The sequence below is a fragment of the Erythrolamprus reginae genome, unplaced genomic scaffold, assembly GCF_031021105.1.
Source record: "Erythrolamprus reginae isolate rEryReg1 unplaced genomic scaffold, rEryReg1.hap1 scaffold_309, whole genome shotgun sequence".
Classification (NCBI taxonomy): Eukaryota; Metazoa; Chordata; class Lepidosauria; order Squamata; family Dipsadidae; genus Erythrolamprus; species Erythrolamprus reginae.
In genome coordinates, this window is record NW_027248675.1 from 17,848 (window position 1) to 43,978 (window position 26,131).

Consider the following 26,131-nt stretch of genomic DNA (forward strand, 5'->3'; position numbering starts at 1 on the left):
GGGCTGTGGCAGGAGCCGGGAAGCCTGAAGGGCCTGTGGCCTTCCTGGGGAAGCTCTTCTGGTCTTGAGGAGCCAAGCTCCCACCGCAGAGGAGCAGCCTGATAGACATTATGAGGCCCCAACCGCTTCCTGGCTAGGGAGTCGCTCAGCACAAGCTGCATAATTGGGTTGTTTACCTGCCGCCGCCCTCTCTTCCAGGAAGGAGGGGAGATGTCACCAGGTGGTTATTATCTTATTTTCTCTACCGGAGGCGCCCAGAGTGCCAAGGACGGCGAGTGGCCAGAGCCGGCTCCATGGTCCGGCTCAGCAATCGGGGGAACAGCCCAACTCGGCTTTATGTGCTCGGCAGGACCCGATGGTGAGCCTTTCATCTGGCCGGGGAGATCGCCTTGCAGAAGGAGGGCCTCTCTTTGGGGATGCTTTCCTATGGGGGGAGAGAGGGGGACCCCAGCCCAGTGGGGAAAGAAAGCGAAAGGGCTGATTGCCCCCACCACCACATTTGTCTAAGTGTGTTCTGCTATCAGCGTTGCAGGAGGGGGAGAGGGCTGTCTTTGAAATTTTGGGGGTAGGGAGACCAGGAGGGGCGGGGGGTGTTCACAGAATGGGAGAAAGAAAATGATTAGTTGCATTGGTTGCCGATCAGTTTCCGGTCACAATTCAAAGTGTTGGTTATGACCTATAAAGCCCTTCATGGCACCGGACCAGATTATCTCAGGGACCGCCTTCTGCCGCACGAATCCCAGTGACCAGTTAGATCCCACAGAGTGGGTCTTCTCCGGGTCACATCAACCAAACAATGCTGCTTGGTGGGACCCAGGAGAAGAGCCTTCTCTGTGGTGGCCCCGACCCTCTGGAACCAACTCCCCCCAGAGATTAGAATTGCCCCCACCCTCCTTGCCTTTCGTAAGCTACTTAAAACCCACCTCTGCCGCCAGGCATCGGAGAATTGAGATACTTTTCCCCCTAGGCCCTTACAATTTTATGCATGGTATGTCTTTATGTATGCTTGGTTTTTATAATAATGGGTTTTTAATTGTTTTTAGTATTGGATTATTATTGTATGCTATCTTGTTATTGCTGTTAGCCGTCCTGAGTCTTCAGAGAGGGGCGGCATACAAATCCAACAAATAAATAAATAAAAATAAATTACCCCCCCCCCCATGGCTGCACCTATTATAGGGCTCATATTGCAGCTTTTTTGAGTTTTGATACTCCAACGTAAGAGTAAATGCTCAGAGGAGAAACTGGGTGGAATGAGGTGGGGGAAGCCTTCCTGCGTTGTAGGGAAATATTTAGCTCTGAAACAAATGGTCTGGTTGAGTCGAAGCGCATAATGGTCCCACTGCAGCATTATTCAATGGTTTTATTTATTGTTTTATTGTACAGCTTTGCTCTCCACTTATTAATGCTAGACCGCCTTCTGCTGCACGAATCCCAGTGACCGGTTAGGTCCCACAGAGTTGGTCTTCTCCGGGTCCCGTCGACTAAAACAATGCCGTCTGGCGGGACCCAGGGGAAGAGCCTTCTCTGTGGTGGCTCGGACCCTCTGGAATCAGCTCCCTCCAGAGATCAGGACTGCCCCCACCCTCTTTGCCTTTCGTAAACTCCTCAAAACCCACCTCTGTTGTCAAGTGTGGGGGAACTGAGACATCTCCCCCTGCCTATGTAGTATTTGTGTATGATAGGATTGTATGTATGTATTTATATATTGGGGGTTTTTGTTTTTAGATTTTTAAATGCACTATTGTTAGTTTTTAGATTTTAATTATTAGATTTGTTATTATGTATTGCCTTCATCACTGTTGTGAGCCGCCCCGAGTCTACGGAGAGGGGCGGCATACAAGTCTAATAAATAATAATAATAACAACAACAAAAACAACAACTGCAGGGTTTTCTGGGTGCCTCCTGAATTGAACAAATACAAAACTGGTTTTTTAAAAAAGTTGCAGGACTCAATCCTGATCCAGGGGAAGAGCCTTCTCTGTGGTGGCCCCGGCCCTCTGGAACCAACTCCCCCCCAAAGATTAGAATTGCCCCCACCCTCCTTGCCTTTCGTAAGCTGCTTAAAACCCACCTCTGCCATCAGGCATGGGGGAATTGAGACCCTCTTCCCCCTAGGCCTTTACAATTCTATGCATGGTATGTATGTATGTATGTTTGGTTTTTTATACTAATGGGTTTTTAATTGTTTCTAACATCAGACTACTATTGTACACTGCTTTATTGTTGCTGTTAGACGCCCCGAGTCTCCGGAGAGGGGCAGCATACAAATCCAATAGATAGATAGATAGATAGATAGATAGATAGATAGATAGATAGATAGATAGATAGATAGTAGATAGATAGATAGATAGATAGATAGATAGATAGTAGATAGATAGATAGATAGATAGATAGATAGATAGTAGATAGATAGATAGATAGATAGATAGATAAATAGTAGATAGATAGTAGATAGATAGATAGATAGATAGATAGTAGATAGATAGATGATAGATAGATAGATAGTAGATAGATAGATAGATAGATAGATAGTAGATAGATAGATAGATAGTAGATAGATAGATAGATAGTAGATAGATAGATAGATAGATAGATAGATAGTAGATAGATAGATAGATAGATAGATAGATAGATAGTAGATAGATAGATAGATAGATAGTAGATAGATAGATAGTAGATAGATAGATAGATAGATAGATAATAGATAGATAGATAGATAGTAGATAGATAGATAGATAGATAGTAGATAGATAGATAGATAGATAGATAGTAGATAGATAGATAGATAGATAGTAGATAGATAGATAGATAGATAGATAGATAGATAGATAGATAGATAGATAGATAGATAGATAGATAGATAGATAGACAAATAGAAAGGATCATTTCTTGGCTCTGACAGGTATCCAGCTGTGGGCCTCCACACCTGGATAGACAGGCCTCCAGAATCACCAAGGGGGACGACGGGGCGCAGAACAGGCAAGAAGGTGTTTTTTGTGCTCACTTATTGAAATTTTCCTGAAATTGGATCAACTGGAGGCTGTTGGGGCCTGGATGGGTGTCAACAGACTCAAACTCAACCCTGATAATAATAAAGCCCTTCATGGCATCGGACCAGAATATCTCCGAGACCGCCTTCTGCCGCACGAATCCCAGCGACCGATTAGGTCCCACAGAGTGGGCCTTCTCCAGGTCCCGTCAACTAAACAATGTCGGTTGGTGGGCCCCAGGGGAAGAGCCTTCTCTGGGGCGGCCCCGACTCTCTGGAACCAGCTCCCCCCCAGAGATTAGGACTGCCCCTACTCTCCTTGCCTTTCGTTAGCTCCTTAAAACCCACCTTTGTCGTCAGGCATGGGGGAACAGAGACATCTCCCCCGGGCATATACAATTTATACATGGTATGTTTGTAGGTATGTTTGTTTAGTAAATGGGTTTTTAAAAAATATTTTAAATTATAATTTAGATTTGTCATGAATTGTTTTGTTTTGTTGTGAGCCGCCCCGATTCTGCGGAGAGGGGCGGCATACAAATATAAATAAATAAACAAACAAACAAACAAACAAACAAACAAACAAACAACTAACTAACTAACTAACTAACTAACTAACTAACTAACTAACTAACTAACTAACTAACTAACTAACTAACTGTACAGGGTCTAATCTTGAGGGCTGCCTTTGTAGCAGCCATGTTCAGTCTTGGCAGCTTTAAGGTAGGTGGACCTGGGAGTTGAAGTCCACCCATCTTAAGGTTGCCAGAGTTCAGAAACGTTGCTTTAAAGATCAGCTCCACCCTGGAAGTGGTTTTTGTGGGAGTGGGCGCAAAGATCCCGCTGATACCCAGAGCCCCCACTCAACTGCCTTTTCCCTCTGAAGTCCTTATTTATTTATTTATTTATTTATTGGATTTGTATGCCGCCCCTCTCCGGAGACTCGGGGCGGCTAACAGCAACAATAAAGCAGTGTACAATAGTAGTCTGATGTTAGAAACAAAAAACCCATTAATATAAAAAACCAAACATACATACATACATACCATGCATAGAATTGTAAAGGCCTAGGGGGAAGAGGGTCTCAATTCCCCCATGCCTGACGGTAGAGGTGGGTTTTGCCAAGCAGAGGCTCGAGCGGTGAATGGGTGACCCACGAGCTCACCCTGCTACTGTATCTCGCCATGGGATTATCTGCTGCCTGTCATCACTCAGCTTTCAGTCAGGAGACGAGAGGGTGGCACGAATAGGAACTGCCAGGGAAGTTGGCTGGATTTCAGAGCCAGATATTTTGCAAGGGTAAATCTGGAGATTTATACCCGGTCTCAAATGTGATTAAGATAAGTCAGCCTTCTGGGACGGTAATAGTAATAGTAATAGTAATAGTAATAGTAATAGTAATAGTAATAGTAATAGTAATAGTAATAATAATAATAATAATATAATAATAAATAATAACAATAATAAATAATAATAATAACAATAATAAAAACAATATTACAGTGCAACAAATCTAATATTAAAAGAGAAAAAACATATGAAACCCCATCATTTAAAACCAAACAACACATACATACCATACATAAAATATAAAAGCCTAGGGAAGTGTCTCAGTTCCCCCATGCCTGGCGATATAGGTGGGACTTGAGTAATTTACGAAAGACAAGGCGGGTGAGGGCAGTTCTAATCTCCGGGGGGAGTTGATTCCAGAGGGCTGGGGCCATCACAGAGAAAGCTCTTCCCGTGGGGCCCGCCAAACAGCGTTGTTTAGTCGACGGGACCTGGAGAAGGCCAATTCTGTGGGACCTTATCGGTCGCTGGGATTTGTGTGGTAGCAGGCGGTTCCGGAGGTACTCTGGCAAAAAATCCTCTGTTAGTATGTGCCTGCGAGCCTTACAGAGCACAAGCAAGGAAAGATCTCGCTGTCGGTATGATGGTGTTGTGAGTGGTCCACAACCGGGTCAGTCAGTGACAGATTCTGAGGTGGATGAACCGGGTCTCTCTTGGTACCCTAGGCCAGCGTTCTTGCCAGCTGAATCAGAGAGTGAGGCAGAGGAGCCTGAGGAACTTCCAGAGACTGTAGAAACCCCAATGATGGTAATGTCTGAGTCAGAGGAGGAGGGGGACATGGGAGACCAGGAACCTTTATTAGATAACCAAGTCAGAAGGTCAAGAAGCAGACAGGAATATTTTTATGGGGGAAAAGTTCAGAAGGTGAGTCTATGAAAGAAAGTCTATCAGCATAGCTCTAGGGAACAGTGACCACACCAGACAGTATAAAAGGAGGATTTCTGGGTAAAAGAGGTATTATTATTATTATTATTATTATTATTATTATTATTATTATTATTATTATTATTTATTGGATTTGTATGCCGCCCCTCTCCGCAGACTCGGGGCGGCTAACAACAGTGGTAAAACAACATGAACAATCCAATTAATAAAAACAACTAAAAAGCCCTTATTATAAAAAACCAAACATACACACAAACATACCATGCATAACTTGTAATAGCCTAGGGGGAAAGGATAACTTAACTCCCCCATGCCTGGTGACAAAGGTGGGTCTTAAGTAATTTGCGAAAGACAAGGAGGGTGGGGGCCGTTCTAATCTCTGGGGGGAGTTGGTTCCAGAGGGCTGGGGTCGCCACAGAGAAGGCTGTTCCCCTGGGGCAACGGGACCCGGAGAAGGCCAACTCTGTGGGACCTTATCGGCCGCTGGGATTCGTGCGGTAGAAGGTGGTAGAAGGCGGTTCCGGATGTAGATCCGGAGTTCCAGAAATGCTTTGCTGGCAAACTTGCTGTCCCTCTAACATCATTGCCCAGAGATGGAGCTGGTTGAGAAACTCTGAAGATTAAAAACGCCCCATCTCTGGACATTTTCAAGAAGAGATTGAACTGCCATCTGGCTGGGGAGATGTAGAGGGTTGGACTGATTGACCTGCAGGTCCCCTTTCAACTGTAAATAAATAAATAAAGCTGGAATGTGAAGTTTTGCCCCACCTAGATTTCTGCCCGCTTGGGTCCTGCGCTGGCTTGATGGCTCCAACCTTGGTGACCTGTATAGAAAGAAGCCTTTCTGTTTCATTGAGGAGAATAGACACTGTGATTGATGATGATCAGCTCTAGAAAGCATTCTGCACCGAGTGACCATGGGACGTGAGTTGTGTGCAGCTAACACAACGCACAACTAGCACAGATTTGGGGATCTGGCACCCAGAACCTCTGGAAGTTGGGCTTCAACTACCCAATGGCTGCATAGACAAGTAAATAACCTTCCAGTCCAAATATTGGACAAAGGGAGAAATAGCAGAAAATAGCTGATTAGACCTGGATTTTACAGTCATATGCTTTTGAAAGAAGTCAAAACTGATCATTTGTTTGTTTGTTTGTTTGTTTGTTTGTTTGGTTGGTTGGTTGGTTGGTTGGTTGGTTGGTTGGTCAGTCAGTCCAATGCACAATAATACACAATAAAGGTAATAGAAGACACCTTCGAGGAAATAGAATTAGAGAAAGAATGGAAGAGAGAATATAGGATAAAATAAATCGATTAGAGAATACCTGTAGAAGAAAGACATAGGGATAGAAGAGAAGATATATGGGATATAGGAGAGACAATAGGACAGGGGTCGGAAGGCACTCTAGTGCACTTATGCACGCCCTTAATTGACCTCTTAGGAATCTGGAGAGGTCAACCGTGGACAGTCTAAGGGTAAAATGTTGGGGGTTAGGGGATGATACTACGGAGTCCAGTAATGAGTTCCATGCTTCAACAACTCGGTTACTAAAGTCGTATTTTTTACAGTCAAGTTTGGAGCGGTTAATATTGAGCTTGAATCTGTTGTGTGCTCTTGTGTTGTTGTGGTTGAAGCTGAAGCAGTCGTTGACAGGCAGAACGTTGCAGCATATACTCTTGTGGGCAATACTTAGATCATGTTTAAGGCATCGTAGTTCTAAGCTTTCTAGGTCCGGGATTGAAAGTCTAGTGGTGAAGTATCTCTGGACATTTTCGAGGGTGTTAATGTCTGAGATGCGGTATGGGTTCCAAACAGATGAGCTGTATTCGAATATGGGTCTGGCGAAAGTTTTGTATGCTCTGGTAAGTAGTGTGAGATTTCCAGAGCAGAAGCTATGTACGATTAGGTTAACAACTCTTGAAGCCTTCTTGGTGATGTTGTTGCAGTGGGCTTTGGCACTTAGGTCTTTTGTAATTAGTACTCCGAGGTCCTTAATTTAAATAAAATTCTCCACCAAAATTATCTCCAAAGTTCTCTTCCTTCGAATTAAAGCACTAAATTTATCCATTGATTGTCCAGGAGAAAATCAGAAATCTTCTCTTCTTTAGCAGCAACAATTGAGAGAAGCACTTTCTCGAAAAGGCCTCCTGGCAGCCTCTCAATCCCACCACATCCCCCCCCACCCGGACAGCTTTACTAGGGATTTTTGAAAACAGTGAACAGCTGGGGGGAGGAAACCTCCAGGCGTGCAAGCCGGCCCTTGTCCACTTCGTTGCTAAAGGTGGGCATCCTAGATGTCACCAAAACCTTCTTCTCCTTTTCACGTTTGAAATCAGGTTCTTTTTCATCAAACTACAGTGGTACCTCTACTTAAGAACTTTTCTAGATAGGAAATCGGGTGTTCAAGATTTTTTTGCCTCTACTTAAGAACCATTTTCTACTTAAGAACCCGAGCCTGGAAAAGTTTTCCAGGAAATTTGAGAGTAGTACAAAGGCCCGGCCAGTTTCTGTTCTGTCTGGGTGCCCCCAGACCTCAACACCAACTTGAAAAAACCGCCAGACACGCTGGTAAAAGCAAAAGTACTTTATAGCTTGAAAAATAAACACAGAGAAAAACCTGTTCTTCCCAACAGGCAGGCTAGGAGACTTTACAGCAGAGTCCTGATGTCCAGACAATACAGCAAACTTCTTGCTGGCACACCCACCACTGTAGAGCATAAGACCCCCACCTTTTCCCCCCAAGGTTTCAGTATTCAAAGTCACAAACCAGAATTCCAAGACGCCAAAGATCACAGCCAGGTCCCAAGACTCCCAAAGATAATACTCCACAAGCCAGGAAGGGGGGGGGGGTCTGCCTTTTAGCCTTTCCAGAGAGCACCACACCCAAACCCAGCTGTTGCCTCTTTAGTGCTGAAAGTACCTAGCCAATTGCTCCCGTCTTTGTGTTGCTCTTCTCTGTCGCAGATCGATTATTGCTTGTGCATTTTCCTCTAAGGAATCCAGGCTGCTTGCTGGGGAGAGCTCCCTCTCGGGGGCCTCTGGCTGTTCCCCCTCTTCCTCAGCCTGGGATTCCTCCTCCTCATCTGCCTGCACCTCCTGTTCCTCATCCTCCCCCTCTGAGCAGGAAACCGACAGAAGATCAGCCGTTCCCTGAGGGGCCTCAGACGGAATCACAACAATAGCAAACGGAGCATTTTCCTTTCTCTGGGCGCTTGGAGAGGGAATAAGCCTCTGCCAGCACCCAGAAAAAAGAAACGCTTCTTTCGCTCTGGGCAGCCCAGAGCAAACAGAGTGTTTTCCTTTCTCTGGACGCTGCCTCAGAGTCCCACTTTTTTTTTTTAAAGCCTTAAAGTTTTGGATTTTTTTAATTCCCCTCCCCTCCCCTTCTTCCTTCGGCAGTGACTGTCCTCCTCCTCTTCGTCCTCCTCCTCCCACCCAAATTCCGAGCTTTTATTTCTTTCCTAATGGGTTTGCACGCATTATTTGCTTTTACATTGATTCCTATGGGGAAAATTGCTTCTACTTAAGAATGTTTCTACTTAAGAACCTGGTCACGGAACGAATTAAGTTCTTAAGCAGAGGTACCACTGTAAATGAAAAACAGTATAAACAAATGCAGGATAATTTCTCTGCCTGGCACTAATTAATAGAGCCAGAAACAAGAATGTCTTTGAAATTGGCTGTCGGGTGGATCCCACCATCTAAAAAAATCAAAGGAAATCCTACAGAAATGTCCCTTAATTAATACATCTTGCGGCAAAATAAGTTTATCCCACTGCAGGCAATATACCAAAGCCACTGGCTCCAGTTCTCCAGACGCCAGAAGCTCCTTTCTTTCTTCTTTCTTTTCGCCTCCTTAAATCTTCACTTCTGTTTGGAATTATGTGCAATCATAATTCACAGTCACAGCATCCCCCCCTCCCCAAACTGCCAAGGTGGGACAAAGATCATATGTCCACAAACAATTTATTTAATGCCAGTAGCATTCTCAGCCTTTCAGACAGCTAGAAAGATACTTGCCAGACCAAATTAATCTAGTAAAACAAATTCTCTTCAATTAAGGGGGGTGGGTGGAGAAAACCCCCAAACAACAGAGGCTTCTCTGAAGCCTTGCTCTGAATTGGAAAACTTGTCTTTGACTAGGAACTTTTTTAGTCTTTGAGGCCATGTAGGAAATGGAAGATTGGTTTCCCCAAAGCATGTGGGGATAGCTTTTCTACCAGCTGTCCTATTAGGGACTGTCTGCATTGCAGGGACTATTTTTTTGGGGTGGGTGGGCAGATGTGGCAGAAGAAGCAAGGAAATGTAGATGTGTTGCAGTCGGAAGTATGGAATGAAGTGGCAAGTTTGAAAAATGAAATAAGCCAGTGAAAGTGGTCCCAGTGGTCCTTGGCACGCTGGGCGCAGTGTCAAAGGATTTCGGCGAACGTTAGAAAACCATCGGAATTGACAAAATCTCCATCTGTCAATTGCAAAAGGCCGCTTTACTGGGATCGGCACACATAATTCGCCGCTACATCACGCAGTCCTAGGTGCTTGGGAAGCGCCCACTGGTGATGAAATACGGAATCCAGCATAGTGATCTCGTTTGCTGTGTTGTACTGACATCATCATCATCATCATCATCATCATGTGCCAAGTACCACTAGGACCACTTTCACGGGCTTACAACGACTCTGGCATAAGCCAGTGAAAGTGGTCCCAGTGGTACTTGGCACGCTAGGCGCAGTGCCAAAGGATTTTGGCGGACATTTGAAAACCATTGGAATTGACAAAATCTCCATCTGTCAATTGCAAAAGGCCGCTTTACTGGGATCGGCACACATCATTCGCCGCTACATCACCCAGTCCTAGATGCTTGGGAAGCGCCCACTGGTGATGAAATACGAAATCCAGCATAGTGATCTCATTTGCTGTGTTGTATTGATATAATAATACTAATAATACTAATAATAATACTAATAATACTAATAATACTACTACTACTAATAATAATAATAATTCTGAAGCATAACACACCAGACGTGATCGTGGAGAAAAAGAAAGTATGGGTCATCGACATCCCAATCCCAGGGGACGGCAGAATTGAGGAGAAGCAGCTAGAGAAATTAATGAGATCTAAAAATCGAGCTGCAACGACTCTGGCATAAGCCAGTGAAAGTGGTCCCCGTGGTCCTTGGCACGCTGGGCGCAGTGCCAAAGGATCTCAGCGGACATTTGAAAACCATCGGAATTGACAAAATCTCCATCTGTCAATTGCAAAAGGCCGCTTTACTGGGATCGGCAAACATAATTCGCCGCTACATCACGCAGTCCTAGGTGCTTGGGAAGCGCCCGACTGGTGATGAAATACGAAATCCAGCATAGTGATCTCGTTTGCTGTGTTTTACTGACATAATTATAATAATAATAATAATAATAATAATAATAATAATAATAATAATAATAAACAAAATTAGGTATCTTATTTTTCATGTCATAAGGCAAATATATGTAGCTTTTCATGGTTCAGTTTTTCTATGCATTTCATTGTTCTGTGGAAGCCTGCAGAGAGAGCAGCCTTGGGGAGGGAGGCCTGTCCCCTCCCTCTGGGGGCTCAAAGGTGCTTTCTCCCATCTTGCTTAGGGGGGACCCTCTACCTTCCCCTCTCGGGGTCACGTAACACTCGGGGGGGGGATGAGTGGCTGTTGAGCTGAGCAGGCCTAGCTGATTTTATCCTCTTGCCTCTCCGTGTGCCCCTCGGACGTATTCTGTCCGTCAGGATGGGCTTGGACAATGGATTCCACCCAAGGCGTTTCCTCCCATTGAGTCTATTTATACTCTGGCCTGGGCAGGCCTTGCTTGGTGCTTCCTCGAGGGTCCTTATTGTTTCCAAAGAAGAAGAAAAAAAACAATGCCTTTTTTTCTCCCTCCCTCCCTCCCTCAATGCAGGATGTGAATGGGCAAGCCAAGGAGCCATGGGGCCCCCGATTTTGCCACCTCAAGAAGGGGTCCAATGGCTACGGGTTCAACCTGCACAGCGAGAAGTCCAGGCCCGGCCAATTCATCCGCTCTGTGGATCCAGACTCCCCGGCATTCAAGGCGGGTCTCCGGCCACAAGACAGACTGGTGGAGGTAATTGGGTGGGTGGGGGGACCTGGGAGGCAGGAGGGGGATCCTGCCACCCGACGTCATTGCCGGTCCCAGGTGGCAGGAGGCGTTTGAGATGCTTCTTCTCCCTCTGTTTATCCCTCATCCTCCGGGACCGTCTTCTGCGCACGAATCCCAGCGACCGGTTAGGTCCCGCAGAGTTGGCCTTCTCCGGGTCCCGTCGACTAAACAATGTCGTTTGGCGGGACCCAAGGGAAGAGCCTTCTCTGTGGCGGCCCCGACCCTCTGGAACCAACTCCCCCCAGATATCAGTTGCCCCCACCCTCCTTGCCTTTCGTAAGCTTTTTAAAACCCACCTCTGTCGTCAGGCATGGTGGAATTGAGATATTCCCTCCCCCCTAGGCTTATAAAAGTTATGCATGGTATGTCTGTATGTATGATTGGTTTCTTAAATTGGGGTTTTTTACATTACTTTTAATATTAGATTTGTTCATATTGTCTTTTTTACTGTTGTTAGCCACCCCGAGTCTGCAAAGAGGGGCGGCATACAAATCTAATAAATAAATAAATGAATAAATGAATGAATGAATGAATAAATAAATAAATAAATAAATCCTCATCCTCATCCTCATGCGGTGGAGGAAGCCAAACCCAGAGTCGGCATCAAGCAAAAGTCTTGGCTTTAGAGTTGTATTTATTTGATTTCTTCATCAAATTTTCACACTGCCCATCTCACCTAAGTGACTCTGGGCAGTTTACAATAAAAAACATACAGTGGTATAAAAATCTATAATTATACATACTCTTTTAAGTCATATTAATTGGATTTTAAATGCATTTGCTATGTGCTTTCGATATGTTGCGATCCGCCCCGAGTCCTCGGAGAGGGGCGGCATACAAATCCAATTAATAAATAAACAAAATAAATAATCTCTTCCCTGAGAAACCTCCTCCCCACCCCTGTGTGTGTTATGGCACATTATAGTTGCCTCGAGAAGGGCGGCAAATCTAATTAATAATATAATAAATAATAATAAAAATAATAAAATAATAAATAGCTGCTCCGAGTCTCCAGAGAGGGGCGGAATACAAATCTAATAAATTATTATTATTATTATTATTATTATTATTATTATTATTATTACTACTACTACTATTATTATTATTAAAAATAAATAAATAAATAAGTAAGTAAGCAAATAAATAAATAAATAGAAAGAAAGATAGATAGATAGATAGATAGATAGATAGATAGATAGATAGATAGATAGATAAATAAATAATGTAATCACAGCTTGGTGAGCTACAGAGAACAACCCCTTGGTGTTCCATAGGTTCATGCTCTGAGAACTTGGGAATGTCTCGGGAAAAGGAAGTCCCAGCGACCGGTTAGGTCCCACAGAGTTGGTCTCCTCTGGGTCCCGTCAACTAAACAATGTCGTTTGGCAGGACCCAGAGGAAGAGCCTTCTCTGTGGTGGCTCCGACCCTCTGGAATCAGCTCGCTCCAGAGATTAGAACTGCCCCCCACCCTCCTTGCCTTTCGTAAACGCCTTAAAATCCACCTCTGTCATCAAGCGTGGGGGAACTGAAACATCTCCCCCTGCCTATGTAGTTTTTTGTGTATGATATGACTGTATGTTTTTTATATATTGGGGTTTCTTGTTTTTTAGACTTTTTAAATGTATTATTGTTATTTGAGATTCTAACTATTAGCTTTGTCATTATATATTGTTTTTCTCATTGCTGTAAGCTGCCCCGAGTCTACGGAGAGGGGCGGCATACAAATCTAATAAATAATAATAATAATAATAAAGTCCCAGTTCCAGGGTGGCTGGTGGACTCTCTCTCCACTCTAAGCGTTGCCTTCTCTGGTGTGGCTGCCCTATTTCGGTTCTGCACAGGTTGTGTGCCCGGTACAAAGCACTCAGTGGCCCTAATGTACCCTTCTTACCAGCTTCTCCCATTTCGGTTTGGCTGCCCTGCAGGTCAATGGGATCAACGTCGAAGGCATGAAGCATTCGGAGGTCGTGGCCCGCATCAAGTCTAGGGAGAACGAAACGAGGCTGATGGTGGTGGACCCTGCGACGGATGAACACTTCAAGAAGCGTGGTGTCGTTCCCGCTGAAGAACACGTTCGAGGTGAGCGGTTCCACCAGGGAAAGACTAGAGCTGCTCTTGAGCTCTTGTAGGTTCATCCTGGTATCAGCCTCAACCGTCAAATATACAGTACAGTAGTACCCCTAGATACGAGCATAGTTCGTTCCAGAAGGGAGCTTGTATCTCGAGCAAACTCATATCTGGAACAAATTGCTTTAGACCAGCGGTCCCCAAACTACGGCCCGCGGGCCGGATGCGGCCCGCTGAGGTCTTTTAACCGGCCCACGACAGCACACGAGATTTTACCGATCGATATAATAAGAGGGAGAAATAGAGAGGGAGAGAGAAATGAAGAGGAGAGAGAGAAAGGGAGAGAAAGGGGGAAATAGAGAGAGGGGGAGAGAGAAAAAGTGTGAGAGATACAAAGATGGAGAGTTAGAAAGAGAGTGAGTGAGAGAAAGTGAGAAGAGAGAAAGAAAGAGAAAGAGGGAGAGATAGAGAGGGAGAGAGAAAGGAAGAGGGAGAGTTGGAAAGAGAGAGAGAGAGAAAGAGAAAAATGAGAAAATGATGGAGGGAAAGAACGAGGGAGAGGAAAATGAAACAAATGAGAGAAAAGGAAGAGGGAAGAGAGAAGTGGAGAGGAAGGAGGGAAGGAAGGAAGGAAGGAGAAATGGAGTTTGTTGATTTAAGTTTAAATTTACTTGTTAATAAAGAAGTATAAATTACTTTATGACTTAATTATTAATTATTTAATTACTTATTACTTCTTCTTTATTTTAAATATTGTATTTGTTCCCATTTTGTTTTTTACTTTAAATAAGGTATCGGCAGTGTGCATAGGGATTTGTTCATAGGTTTTTTTTATAGTCCGGCCCTCCAACAGTCTGAGGGACAGTGAACTGGCCCCCTGTGTAAAAAGTTTGGGGACCCCTGCTTTAGACTTTGTTTTCCCCTCCGAGATAACCAAAAGCAAGGATTCTTGCGCCACCTAGTGGACGCTCGGCTCGTATCCCAAATTTCAGCTCGGAACTTGAACAGAAATGTCTCTCCCCTCCTGGCTCGTATCTTGAAATACTCACATGTAGAGCAGCTCGTATCTAGAGGTACTACTGTATTTCTAAGGACTCGGCCCCGGAGAAGTGAGAAATGGAGTGGCAGATATAACCCGAAGCTTTGAAAACTTGGCCATTTTAAGACATGTGGACTTCAGCTCCCAGAATTAATTAATTAATTAATTAATTGATTAATTAATTAATTAGATTTGTATGCCACCCCTCTCCGAAAACTCGGGGCAGCTAACAACAATAAAAAAGACAATGTAAACAAATCTAATATTAAAAACAATCTAAAAAACCCAATTTAAAGAACCACTCATGCATACAAGCATGCCATGTATAAATTCTATAAGCCTAGGGGGAAGGGAAAATTTCAATTCCCCCATGCCTGACGACAGAGGTGGGTTTTAAGGAGCTTGCGAAAGGCAAGGAGGGTGGGGGCAACTCTGATATCTGGGGGGAGCTGGTTCCAGAGGGTCGGGGCCGCCACAGAGAAGGCTCTTCTCCTGGGTCCCGCCAAACGACATTGCTTAGTCGACGGGACCTGGAGAAGGCCAACTCTGTGGGACATAACCGGTCGCTGGGATTCGTGCGGCAGAAGAGAATTCTCACCCAGCAATGATTTCGGGGAGTTGAAGTGCATCCCTCTTAAAATTGCCATTTTTTGAAAAGCCCTTTCATACTCTGAAAGGCCCTGTCATTTCCAGCACGGCAGCTGATATGTGTCCAAAGGTAGACGTACAAAAGCTGTCTTTATAGAGAAACCCATCCCTTCCCTTGCAAAGCAGCTGAAGAATATCAAGACTGTCACCATTGGATGCTGGCAGAGGAAGGCAGCTATGGAGTGCCAGAGAATCTCCATGGACAGAAATGGAACCAGATATTCCACACAGCCTCTCGGCGGTCCCAGGCGAAAGAGCATCCGCGGCTGACTCTCTTAGATTAGAACAGGCCAGGTAGCAAACAGGCGTTTCCGAAAGGAATGGAACTTCGTACAGTGGCAGCTGCCACTGTGACTTTTTTGACCCCTCCTTCAGAACATAAGAATCAGGCCAAAGCCCAGCGAGTCCAGCATTCTGTGTCACCCAGTGGCCCATCAATTGTCCATGGGGATCTTGAGCAGAAAGAGAAAGAGAAGGCAAGACCCTCCCTTTCCCTTGACCCCCAACAAACGGGACTCAAGGGAATCCTGCCTGCCTCAACCAACGTAGAGGCGGCACATGGACATCCGTTTCAATAACCACTGATACACTTGGCATCCATGAATCTGTCTAATCCTGCCTTGAAGCTATCCAGGCTTCTTCTGGAAGTGAATTCCATCAACCGAGGACCCTCTGGGTGAAGAAATATTTCCCTTGATTTGTCCTCACTTTCTTACCTATGAGCTTTAGGGAGGGCCCCCTCGTCCTAGTATTTTGTGATAGAGAAAAGAATTTTTCTCTATCCACCTTTTCTATCCCATGCATGATTTTATACACTTCGATCAAGTCACCTCTTAAACTCTTGGGCAGGTGCCCTGGCTGCCCACCTGCCCATCTTTCCATTTTGAGAATGGACGTGGCAGCAATAGGCCTCCCAGGGGACCCCCCTCCCTTCCCCCCCACTTCAAAGTGCCCCAGGAGTCCCCCAGATGACGACACCCCCCCCCCTCCTGGGGCTGCAGCAAGTGTCGGGTTGTCCTTGCAAAAGGCCTGGGTCTCACACACAGCAAGGACTGGATCCCTGGGGCTACAGAGAGAGAGAGAGGGAGACTCCTGGTTCCGCTTGCCTGGCGGGGGTTGGCGGGGAGGGGGATCAGGCCTCCCACCCAACGTGACACGATTCCACCGCCAGCCCCCCCTCCCCACCGCAGCCAGGCTGAATGGAGAGCTCTGTGATTTTTAGCACAGCTGTTTCCTATTGAAGCTGCCTGTCTTCTTTTCTGGCTCTCAGTGGAAAGAAAGACGCCAAAAAAGAACAACTTGGAATCATGCGGAGATTTTTGCAGTTGCGAGGGGGAGGGAGAGATGTTGGGCTCAGGAAATGCCCAGGGACGGAGGGGAGACACTCTCCTCTTGGCTCTCTGTAGAAGGAGCCCCCCCGCCCCCACCCCGTATTTCAGCCGCAGCAGCAGGAGGCAGAGTGCCAGAACCCACCACTATTGCCCAGACCTGCTTTCCAGCTGCTGCAGGCTGGCTGAAATACGGCCCCCCCTTCCTTCCTTCTGGGTAAGGGGCTGCGGAGGGGCTGGCTGGGCCCTGGTGGGAGGGTGGGAGAGGGGAGCTTCCTACAACACGAAGGCGGCTGGAGCTCATGGTTCTGCAGGTTGCTTCTGGTTTAGGAGGTTTGAGGTCCTCCTCGATCCACAGCTGACATTGGAACATCATCTTTCGGCTGTGGCGAGGGGGGCGTTTGCCCAGGTTCGCCTGGTGCACCAGTTGCAGCCCTATTTGGACAGGGAGTCATTGCTCACAGTCACTCATGCCCTTATCACCTCGAGGTTCGATTACTGCAACGCTCTCTACATGGGGCTACCTTTGAAAAGTGTTCGGAAACTCCAGATCATGCAGAACGCAGCCGCAAGAGCCATCGTGGGGCTTCCCAGATTCGCCCACGTATCTACAACACTCCGTGGCCTGCATTGGCTGCCGATCAGTTTCCGGTCACAATTCAAAGTGTTGGTTATAACCTTTAAAGCCCTACATGGCATTGGACCAGAATACCTCCGGAACCGCCTGCTACCGCACGAATCCCAGCGGCCGATAAGGTCCCACAGAGTTGGCCTTCTCCGGGTCCCGTCGACAAAACAATGTCGTCTGGCGGGCCCCAGGGGAAGAGCCTTCTCTGTGGCGGCCCCGGCCCTCTGGAATCAACTCCCCCCGGAGATTAGAATTGCTCCCACCCTCCTTGTCTTCCCTAAACTACTTAAGACCCACCTATACCGCCAGGCATGGGGGATTTGAGACACCTTTCCCCCAGGCTTATTATAATTTATGTTTGGTATGTATGTGCTGTTTGGTTTTTAATTATGATCGGGTTTTTAGGGTTTTTTAAAATATTAGATTTGTGCCTGTATAATACTGTTTTTATCGTGTTGTGAGCCGCCCCGAGTCTTTGGAGAGGGGCGGCATACAAATCTAATAAATAATAATAATAATAATAATAATAATAATAATAATAATAATAATAATTATTATTATTATTATTATTGATGCCACCTTGGCTCTCAATGGGCCCTTGGAGAGGGCGTCTTGCCCTTTGCCCATCTGTGGGATGTAGCCGGGGGGGTGTTGCGCTTGGGCTGGGTTCAGATCACTCACCGCCCACGGGAGCAGAGTGGGGGAAGGGGTGAGATTTTGGATGGATCTCCCTGCAGTTTGGGGAGTGGTTGGATTCCAGAACCCGGAGCTTTGCCCGTTCTGAGGTGGCTGATGGGCGTTGATGTCCTTGGAAGACCTGCAAGGTCTCCATAGAGACCGGCCTGCAAACTCACCTGGCACAGCTGCGTTAGGCCATCCCTACCCTGAGCAGCAGCCCTGACATCCAATCTGGGCTGGAGCAGCAGTTGCAACACTTGGGCCTGGTTCCTGCTTGAATCAGTTTTCCAGTCCCAGCACGTGCGTTTGTGTGTATGGACGCCACTGCTTTGTTCCCTGGAGACCAGGCAGAGAGGTTTCCCCAGGCCTCTCTCTTGGTAGGCCCTTTCCCAGCCTACGGGACCAGTTAATAATAATAATAATAATAATAATAATAATAATAATAATAATAGTCTGGAGAACAGAAGGAAAAGGGGGGACATGATCGAAACATTTAAATATATTAAATGGTTAAATAAGGTCCAGGAGGGAAGTGTTTTTAATAGGAAAGTGAACACAAGAACAAGGGGACACAATCTGAAGATAGTTGGGGGAAAGATCAAAAGCAACATGAGAAAATATTATTTGACTGAAAGAGTAGTAGATCCTTGGAACAAACTTCCAGCAGACGTGGTTGGTAAATCCGCAGTAACTGAATTTAAACATGCCTGGGATAAACATATATCCATTGTAAGATAAAATACAGGAAATAGTATAGGGGCACACTAGATGGACCATGAGGTCTTTTTCTGCTGTCAGTCTTCTATGTTTCTATGTTTCTATGTTTCTATGTTTATAATAATAATAATAATAATAATAATAATAATAATAATAATAATAATAATAATAATTAATTATTATTATTATTATTTATTAGATTTGTATGCCGCCCCTCTCCATGGACTCACAGTGGCTCACAACAAAATAACACAGTATAACAAATCTAATATTTAAAAACATTTAAAACCCCAACAGTAAAACCATACAACACAATCATTCCATGCATAAACTATATATGCTTTGAGGTATCTTAATTCCCCCATGCCTGGCGACATAGGTGGATCTTTAGCAATTTACAAAAGGCAAGGAGGGTGGGGGCAGTTCTAATCTCTGGGGGGAGTTGATTCCAAAGGGCTGGGGCCGCCACAGAGAAGGCTCTCCCCCTGGGCCCTACCAACCGACATTGTTTAGTTGACGGGACCCAGAGAAGGCCAACTCTGTGGGACCTAATTGGTCGCTGGGATTCGTGCGGCAGAAGACGGTTCTGGAGGTATTCTGGTCCGATGCCATGTAAGGCTTTATAGGTCATTACCAACACTTTGAATTCTGACCGGAAACTGATCGGGAGCCAATGCAGTTGGTTTTCTGCCAGCAACAGGCGGGGTCCTCTTCCTCCCTCACTTCTAAGAGCTGCAGAATTAATGGCTCTCCGGCTCAGAGGGGGCTGGGTTGGGGGCAATCTTCTGCACCGGGGGTGGTGGTGTGTGTGGTTTCACTGGAAGGGCTCCTCATAGGAATTGTTTCTGCATTTTCTGCAGGGGGAATTCCTCCACCCATGACGAATGGATCAGCGCAAACGCAGGTAAGTTGAGTGTTGGCTGTTCTTCTGGGGGAAGGGAGCATTTTGGAAACCCTTTGGTCCTGGTCCTCTTCTCCCCGTGCAGGACCGAGGGATTTTGGCCTCGAGGCCACAAGAGACCCTTTGAAAGGGATCCAGGGCGGCTTTCCCTCTCTGGCTGTGGCTGAGAGTTGGCCTTTGGCCGAGATCGGAGCATCATTGCCTTTGGGGTTTTAAGGGACCCCAGGTTCCTCCAGTTCAACCTTGCGTCATAACAGTGCACCCCTGCTCTGCCTTTGCCCAGTCCAGACCCCTAAGCCCGGCCTTGAAACTTCACCTATCGTCCTCGTGTCATCTGACAAACCAGCCTGCTGTGGTTTGTTCAACAGATCATGGCTTGGTATACTGCCCAAACCAGAAGGCTATGATCCGTTTTCCCTTTTTCTTCATCTGCCCAAAGAGTCTCTCTTTGTTCCTCTTTAATCGAGCAGGGTGCCTGTCTTCGCTGCTTTCTCCAACCAATGAAGGGGGGGGGGTGTTTCTCTCCTGACCACCCTGCGTGTCTTGTGATAAACGTGCCCCCTTTTTCCATCCCTCACAGCTGAATGGCGGATCCGTGTCTTCGTCCCACAGCGATTGCCAAAGTCCCGAGGAGGCCGAGGTAAAGAAGCAGCCTTTTCCCTCATCCAGGCCGAGGGGTGACGGGCAAACCGCCACGATTTCTCCCTTCTCGTGGAATTCTAAGGCTGGGAGGGCCCTTGGAGGTCATCTAGCCCACGTCATGGTTTCCCTTCTACCCCCATCTGTTCTCCCGTGATGCTTCTGTGGCCTCCTTGGTCCCCGTCTCCCCCTTCCTTTCCTTCATTAGTCTTTTTCTATCTTCCTGTCTTTCTTATAAAAAAAAATATCTTTATTGATTATTTACATTGATGAAAACAAGACAACAGAAAAAGAAAGCATACATACATAGAAACCAGACAAAATAAAGCATTATGCTTTATGCAGCAAGTAGCTTTGGTATCAGAACTTAGAATGGATGCCTGCTATATAGCAGGATATTTTTATTTGCAGCTTATTCATTTGCAACCATTTCAATTCCTACTTACTAGTGCACGTTAAATTATCAATATTTCTCTATGTTTCTTTTCGTTTCAACTATATTTATTCTGTGGTACAGTGGTTCATTAAAGTAACTGTATTTTTAGAAACATAGAAGACTGACGGCAGAAAAAGACCTCATGGTCCATCTAGTCTGCCCTTATACTATTTCCTGTATTTTATCTTAGGATGGATATATGTTTATCCCAGGCATGTTTAAATTCAGTTCCTGTGGATTTACCAACCGCGTCTGCTGGAAGTTTATTCCAAGCATCTACTACTCTTTCAGTAAAATAATATTTTCTCATATTGCTTTTGATCTTTCCCCCAACTAACTTCAGATTGTGTCCCCTTGTTCTTGTGATCACTTTCCTATTAAAAACACTTCCCTCCTGAACTTTATTTAAACCTTTAACGTATTTAAATGTTTCGATCATGTCCCCCCTTTTCCTTCTGTCCTCCAGAGTATTTTTATCTCCTTTTCTTCATTAGTCTTTGTCTTTTTCTATCTTCCTGTCTTTCTCTATATGTCGTTCCGAACTCTCCCCACCACGGGTGGCTCTTTCGCTCCTAGCGTGGCTCTCTTGCTTCCGTCCCTTTGCGGGTCAGGCTCCTCCCCTATGGCCTTTTCTCCCCCTTTCCTCTTCTTCATTCTGAGCAGCCTGCGGAGTTTTCCTCCCACTTTGTGCTTCCCACAGCCGGCGTTTCACTCCTTTTCTCCCCACTCTGAGCCTTGCCTCCCCTCCTGGCATCCCCATCCCGGAGGAGGGGCCGCCAGTCAAGCCACCTTCCCTCCGCGGATCCACATAGACGCGACGGACGGGTAGGCCGTGTCAACGCCAAGGGGATTTAGATTTTTTCCACCCTGCAACAGAGAGGCCGCCTTTGCCCAGCTGTGCAGTGAAAGCCTTGAATTGCATTCAAATGTGAAAGAAAATATTTCCATGCAAGGCGGCCTATTCGCTGCTCTCCCCTCAAGAGGGAAGCTTTGACAGAGTGGCTTTCATTAGGAAGGCTCCGCTCGGGAGGGAGCAGCTGGATCTCGGCTTGGGCATCTCCAGCTCTGCATTCTTTCCACACTTGGGGGGCCAGGGGAGGGAGGGGGAGAAGGCCCTGCCGCTCTCGGCCGGCTTTTTTGCCGGCCTGGGGAGAAGAGCTGGTGTTCTTAGCAGGATGGGGTGGGCCCTCCTCCGCATGGGATCCTGGCAGAGGGAGCGAGGCTCAGCCGGCTGCTGTCCCTGTTTGGATGCCCGTGTCCAGGATGGGCCTCTCGGTCTCCAAGCCGCCTTGGTTCCAGGGCAATTTCGGTGAAAAGGTGGCCAGGACTGCGTCTTGTATGTCAGTGGCATTATTTTCCAGACTGACATAATCACTCAGTCGCAATGCGCTTTGCATGAGGTTTCCCCCTTAGATACATAGAAGAAGATTGACGGTAGAAAAAGACCCCATGGTCCATCTAGTCTGCCCTGATACTATTTCCTGTATTTTATCTTAGGATGGATATATGTTTATCCCAGGCATGTTTAAATCCAGTTCCTGTGGATTTACCAACCGCGTCTGCTGGAAGTTTGTTCCAAGCATCTACTACTCTTTCAGTCAAATAATATTTTCTCATGTTGCTTCTGATCTTTCCCCCAACTGAACTTGAAGAACATTGAGAAACTTCAAAACTCTTCCAGCATTTATTTTTTTTTAATGAGTTGGGGGAACATCACAGAAACACTGGTACTGCTGCCATTAGGCCATTGGTTATAGGAATCGACCAAAGTTGGCTTTTAGACCCTTTCATGTTGATGTCTTGGCTGGTTATTATAAAAACAGGCCTTGAGGCCCTTGCTCTGCTAACTCTCCAGTTCCCGCCCATACGCACCTGCACCGCAGAGGGTTCAAGGGATCTGTTGAGGCTTTGCAAGCTCTCCAAGTGGCTTCCCCAGGGAATCCCAGCCCAGGAACAAGCAACCCCCAACGAGTTCCCTAATTCAGTTCTAAAATGCATCCAAGGAGCTGGAGCAGCCCACGAGGCAAGGACAAGGTAGAAGCAAAGTCAGGCACACCCACACCAGAGCCCACCGTCCAAGGCAAAGGCGAGTCTGAGAAGTAACTGAGGCAGGGCAAAGGCAAAGGCAAGTCTTCCATAGGAACTGAATGGAAACATGCCTGGGATAAACCTCAATCCATCCTGAGATAAAATGCAGGAAATAGTATAAGGGCAGGACTAGAGGGACCAGGAGGTCTTTTCCTGCCATCTATCTTCTTCTATGTTTCTATGAATGAGGAAGGAAGGAAGGAAGGAATTATGAAGGGAGGGAGGGAAGAAGGAAAGAGAAGGAAGGAAGGAAGGAAGGAGGGAGGGAGGAAGAATCCACAGGAACTGAATTGAAACATGCCTGGGATAAACCTCAATCCATCCTGAGATAAAATGCAGGAAATAGTATAAGGGCAGACTAGATGGACCAGGAGGTATTTTCCTGCTGTCTATCTTCTTCTATGTTTCTATGAATGAGGAAGGAAGGAAGGAAGGAATTATGAAGGGAGGGAGGGAGGGAAGAAGGAAAGAGAAGGAAGGAATGAATGAGGAAGGAAGGAGGGAGGGAGGGAGGGAGGAAGAATCCACAGGAACTGAATTGAAACATGCCTGGGATAAACATCGATCCATCCTGAGATAAAATACAGGAAATATTATAAAATAGTATAAGGGCAGACTAGATGGACCAGGAGGTCTTTTCCTGCCGTCTATCTTCTTCTATGTTTCTATGAATGAGGAAGGAAGGAAGGAAGGAAGGAATTATGAAGGGAGGGAGGGAGGGAAGAAGGAAAGAGAAGGAAGGAAGGAATGAGGAAGGAAGGAGGGAGGGAGGGAGGAAGAATCCACAGGAACTGAATTGAAACATGCCTGGGATAAACATCGATCCATCCTGAGATAAAATACAGGAAATATTATAAAATAGTATAAGGGCAGACTAGATGGACCAGGAGGTCTTCTTCTGTCGTCTATCTTATATGTTTCTATGAACGAGGAAGGAAGGAAGGAAGGAATTATGAAGGGAGGGAGGGAGGGAAGAAGGAAAGAGAAGGAAGGAAGGAATGAGGAAGGAAGGAGGGAGGGAGGAAGAATCCACAGGAACTGAATTGAAACATGCCTGGGATAAATCTCAATCCATCCTGAGATAAAATGCAGGAAATAGTATAAGGGCAGACTAGATGGACCAGGAGGTCTTTTCCTGCCGTCTATCTTCTTCTATGTTTCTATGAATGAGGAAGGAAGGAAGGAAGGAATTATGAAGGGAGGGAGGGAGGGAAGAAGGAAAGAGAAGGAAGGAAGGAAGGAAGGAGGAAGGAAGGAGGGAGGGAGGGAGGGAGGAAGAATCCACAGGAACTGAATTTGAACATGCCTGGGATAAACCTCAATCCATCCTGAGATAAAATGCAGGAAATATTATAAAATAGTATAAGGGCAGACTAGATGGACCAGGAGGTCTTCTTCTGTCGTCTATCTTATATGTTTCTATGAACGAGGAAGGAAGGAAGGAAGGAATTATGAAGGGGGGGAGGGAGGGAAGAAGGAAAGAGAAGGAAGGAAGGAATGAGGAAGGAAGGAGGGAGGGAGGGAGGAAGAATCCACAGGAACTGAATTGAAACATGCCTGGGATAAACATTGATCCATCCTGAGATAAAATACAGGAAATATTATAAAATAGTATAAGGGCAGACTAGATGGACCAGGAGGTCTTCTTCTGTCGTCTATCTTATATGTTTCTATGAACGAGGAAGGAAGGAAGGAAGGAAGGAAGGAAAGAGAAGGGAGGGAGGAAGAATCCACAGGAACTGAATGGATGGTATGAATGGTAGAAAGACATATAATTTTTGTACAGGCCTTAATCCGTATCTATTACATTTTACATATGCTGTTCATTTCTCTATACTGTATATTCTATTAAATTATGTTCATTCTAATATATATATATATATAGTGAATAAAGCATAGTATTAGAAAATAGAAAAAAATAGAAAAAAAGATGGAATATCAATGAGCATGAATTCTTTTAGTTCTGTAACAAAGTAATTATCAATCATAAGTATTTATTTTGCTTATCTCTATTACTATTGCAAAATGTTTATTTTTATTTCTCTCTCTCTATACCGATACTCTGTATTGTTATTTTTTATTTTGAATCCATTTGTGCCCTGTTTCTTTGGTTTCTTTATTTGTTGTTCGTCATTTCATCCATCTCTGCGCATCTGTATATTTTATCAATAATTAAACTTTCAGGTGGGGGGTCTGTTCATTTTTCCACATTTGTGCCAGTGAAATTCTAACTGCGGTGATTATATGTGTCCTAAGAGAAAGTGTTTGCTTGGAGTAAGGTCTTTTCCATATTCCTCAGAGCTGAAGCTCCTTGGTTTCCTCCTAGGTGAGAGAAGCAAAAAAGAGCGACCCCTTTGAAGAGAGCGGGCTGAGCCTGAGCCCCACCGCAGCGGAAGCCAAGGAGCGGCTTCGTGCCAAGCGGGTGAACAAGAGGGCACCTCAGATGGACTGGAACAAGAAGCGGGAGATCTTCAGCAACTTCTGAGCCCGCCAAGGGCCCCCGTTCCCCTCCCGGCTCCTCCTGCACAGAGGCCCCTGATGCAACCTGCGTCCCACCCCGACGGAGGGGGCCACCCCCGACAGGGCCACGCTCCACATTTCTCCACAGGCAAGACGGATTCCCTCGAAAGGGAAGGCGAAGAAGGTGGGAGGGAGGGAGAAACCTCTTGCACTTTGTATTAATTATGGATCATTTAACTGGCAATATTAGAATATATTATTTATAGGACCATTTTTATATAAGGAATTGTTTTGAGTTGCTTCTCTTCCCCATTTGTGTTTAGATATTTTAAAATGTTTTTACATTCCAAATCAGCACCTTTCCTTTCCATGTAGCTGAAAAGCTAGAGTTTCTACTACTATGGACTGCAGTGTTAACAACTTCAGAAATGGATTAGCCAATTATTCCTTAATTGTGACTCTTTCTGTTCTAAGTTTGGAGTTTTATTTTTTTTTCCATACTTTTTTTTTCAGTACTTTATTCAGTTAGCACTTGAAATTTCCTTGTTTTTAGCATAGCAGTTCCTTTTGTTTCCAGTAATTTAGCAAGTACTGTACAAGATTTTTGTTACAAAATACCAGACGCGATTATAAGGACAGAGATCATAAGCAGCCAAGCCAACCTCTTTAAGGACCCCTGCGTGAAACCTGTCACTTATTAAGGGATTTTAATCTTAATTTATTTTTGTTATAACAGAGTCAATAATAAAATGGGTGGCCTATAAATTTAATAAGTAAAGAAACAGAATACACTTTTTTAGTGAGATTTGAGTTTTTTATCAGAAAAAAAGTTTCTTCAAGACTGAAGTTCTTGCTAGTAATCAAGAAACATCTCAAGATAAATTTCATCTTTATTATTTTTAGGGCATTAAAAAAACTTTCAGTGCTTTAGTTTTGCTGCTCCCCAAAAATCATCTTGGCCCATCTACTCCAGAGCTGTGCCTAATTCGGTGAAGGCTCAACAACCAGAGACAGTGGGCAGCGAACGGGTCCTGCGACTCTGTGACTTAATTGGGTGGTCGTCACTGGCCACTGACTCTTCCCAGGAGGCCACCTAAGCCTTTTAGGCAAGGAGCATTTTC

The 26,131-nt window shown here is 45.4% G+C and overlaps 1 protein-coding gene across 3 annotated transcripts; it reads left to right on the forward strand.

Annotated features, from left to right (window-relative positions):
- The first annotated feature begins 254 nt into the window (after positions 1-254).
- On the forward strand, positions 255-26,120 carry LOC139156120 (Na(+)/H(+) exchange regulatory cofactor NHE-RF2-like). 3 transcript variants are annotated; one of them, XM_070731426.1, is made up of 6 exons: positions 255-358; positions 11,162-11,344; positions 13,307-13,460; positions 19,347-19,390; positions 19,968-20,027; positions 24,877-26,120. In XM_070731426.1, the coding sequence occupies exons 1-6, from the start codon at positions 356-358 to the stop codon at positions 25,033-25,035; spliced, it is 603 nt and encodes a 200-aa protein (XP_070587527.1). In that variant the 5' UTR covers positions 255-355; the 3' UTR covers positions 25,036-26,120. The 3 variants fall into 3 exon arrangements, with proteins under 3 accessions (XP_070587527.1, XP_070587528.1, XP_070587526.1); XM_070731427.1 differs by lacking the exon at positions 19,968-20,027; XM_070731425.1 differs by lacking the exon at positions 255-358 and having other exon boundaries at positions 11,156-11,344.
- Positions 26,121-26,131: the final 11 nt, after the last annotated feature.